We start from the raw sequence: 1,407 nt of genomic DNA on the forward strand, positions 1-1,407 counted from the left end.
TTTCCAAACAGTTCTAATCCAAGGTTGGGAATACATTTTGGAAAGTAGGAAAACATCAAAGGTAGGGAATAGGATAACATGAAATCAGAAAACTTAATAAAGTGAGTTATTCAGTTTGAATAGAGAGGTTGAAATAAGACCATTAAGAAATACATAGAAGGAGTAAGTGCTATTCCACAGTCTTATCAAAGAAGTACAATTTCTGTCTATGAGGATTTGATCACTGCAATCATGGCACTTCTTTACTCTAGGAAAAGTGGCCCTTTTATAGTACTCTTCTCAACTAATCTTTTCAGTGCACCCTTTATGTCTTTGTTCCTCAGACTATAGATGAAGGGGTTCAGCATGGGTATGACCACGGTATACATCACTGAGGCCGTTGCACTTGAGTGTGAGCTGTGGGTAGCAGCAGAGCTGAAATACACTCCTAACATTGTGCAATAAAATAAAGAGACAAGAGAGAGGTGTGATCCACAGGTGGAAAATGCTTTATATTTCCCCCTAGCTGATGAAATTCCATGTACAGAGATAACTATCTTTGAGTAAGAGTAGAGAATACCAACCAGGGGACCAATAGCCAGCAGCCCAGCTGCAAAATACATAACCATGTTATTAAGAAATGTGTCAGAACAGGCAAGTTGGACCATCTGCTTGATTTCGCAGAAATAGTGAGGAATTTCCAGGTGTGTGCAGAAGGAAAGGCGTAATACCATTAAGCTTTGCAATGAGGAATGCAGGACACACAAGATCCAAGACACCAGAACCAGCAGTCCACAGAGCTGGGGGTTCATGATGACCATGTAGTGCAGGGGGTGACAAATGGCCACAAATCGGTCATAGGCCATTATGGTAAGGAGAATGTCATCGAAACTTAAAAAAAGTATGAAAAAGTACATCTGAGTGATGCAACCTGAGTAGGTTATAACTTTGCTCTGAGCTTGAATGTTCCACAGCATCTTTGGGATGGTGGTGGAGGTGAAACAGATGTCTACAAAGGACAGGTTGGAGAGGAAGAAGTACATGGGTGTGTGGAGGTGGGAGTCTGAGCTGACAGCCAGGATGATGAACAGGTTTCCAAACACAGTGATGAGGTACATGGAGAGGAAAAACCCAAATATGAGGGGCTGAAATTCTGCTTCCTCTGAAAGTCCCAGAAGAAAAAATTCATAAATTTGTGTACCATTCCCTGGGTCCATGGAGTGGCCGTGACTTGCAGAAAAGAAGAAAATAGCATGATTAATTCTACAGAAACAAGCATTATTCACATACTTGAAATATTACAATTCATATTTTTCAGTGAAGAAATAATTTCAGTGTTTTGTGTATAGATCTGGTTTCTTTCAGAGAATGCTTAGTTTCATTTCTGATTAGGAATTTTCCTCCAAATATAAGTTTTTGCCTCAAGAC

General features: G+C 40.2%; 1 protein-coding gene across 1 annotated transcript; it reads right to left on the minus strand.

Moving 5' to 3' along the window:
• Positions 1-242: 242 nt before the first annotated feature.
• Positions 243-1,205, minus strand: LOC130836257 (olfactory receptor-like protein OLF4). Its single transcript, XM_057708322.1, has one exon. It carries the CDS (start codon positions 1,194-1,196, stop codon positions 243-245), a length of 954 nt encoding a protein of 317 aa, XP_057564305.1. The 5' UTR covers positions 1,197-1,205.
• Positions 1,206-1,407: the final 202 nt, after the last annotated feature.

The sequence above is a fragment of the Hippopotamus amphibius genome, chromosome 15 (genome assembly GCF_030028045.1).
Source record: "Hippopotamus amphibius kiboko isolate mHipAmp2 chromosome 15, mHipAmp2.hap2, whole genome shotgun sequence".
Classification (NCBI taxonomy): Eukaryota; Metazoa; Chordata; class Mammalia; order Artiodactyla; family Hippopotamidae; genus Hippopotamus; species Hippopotamus amphibius.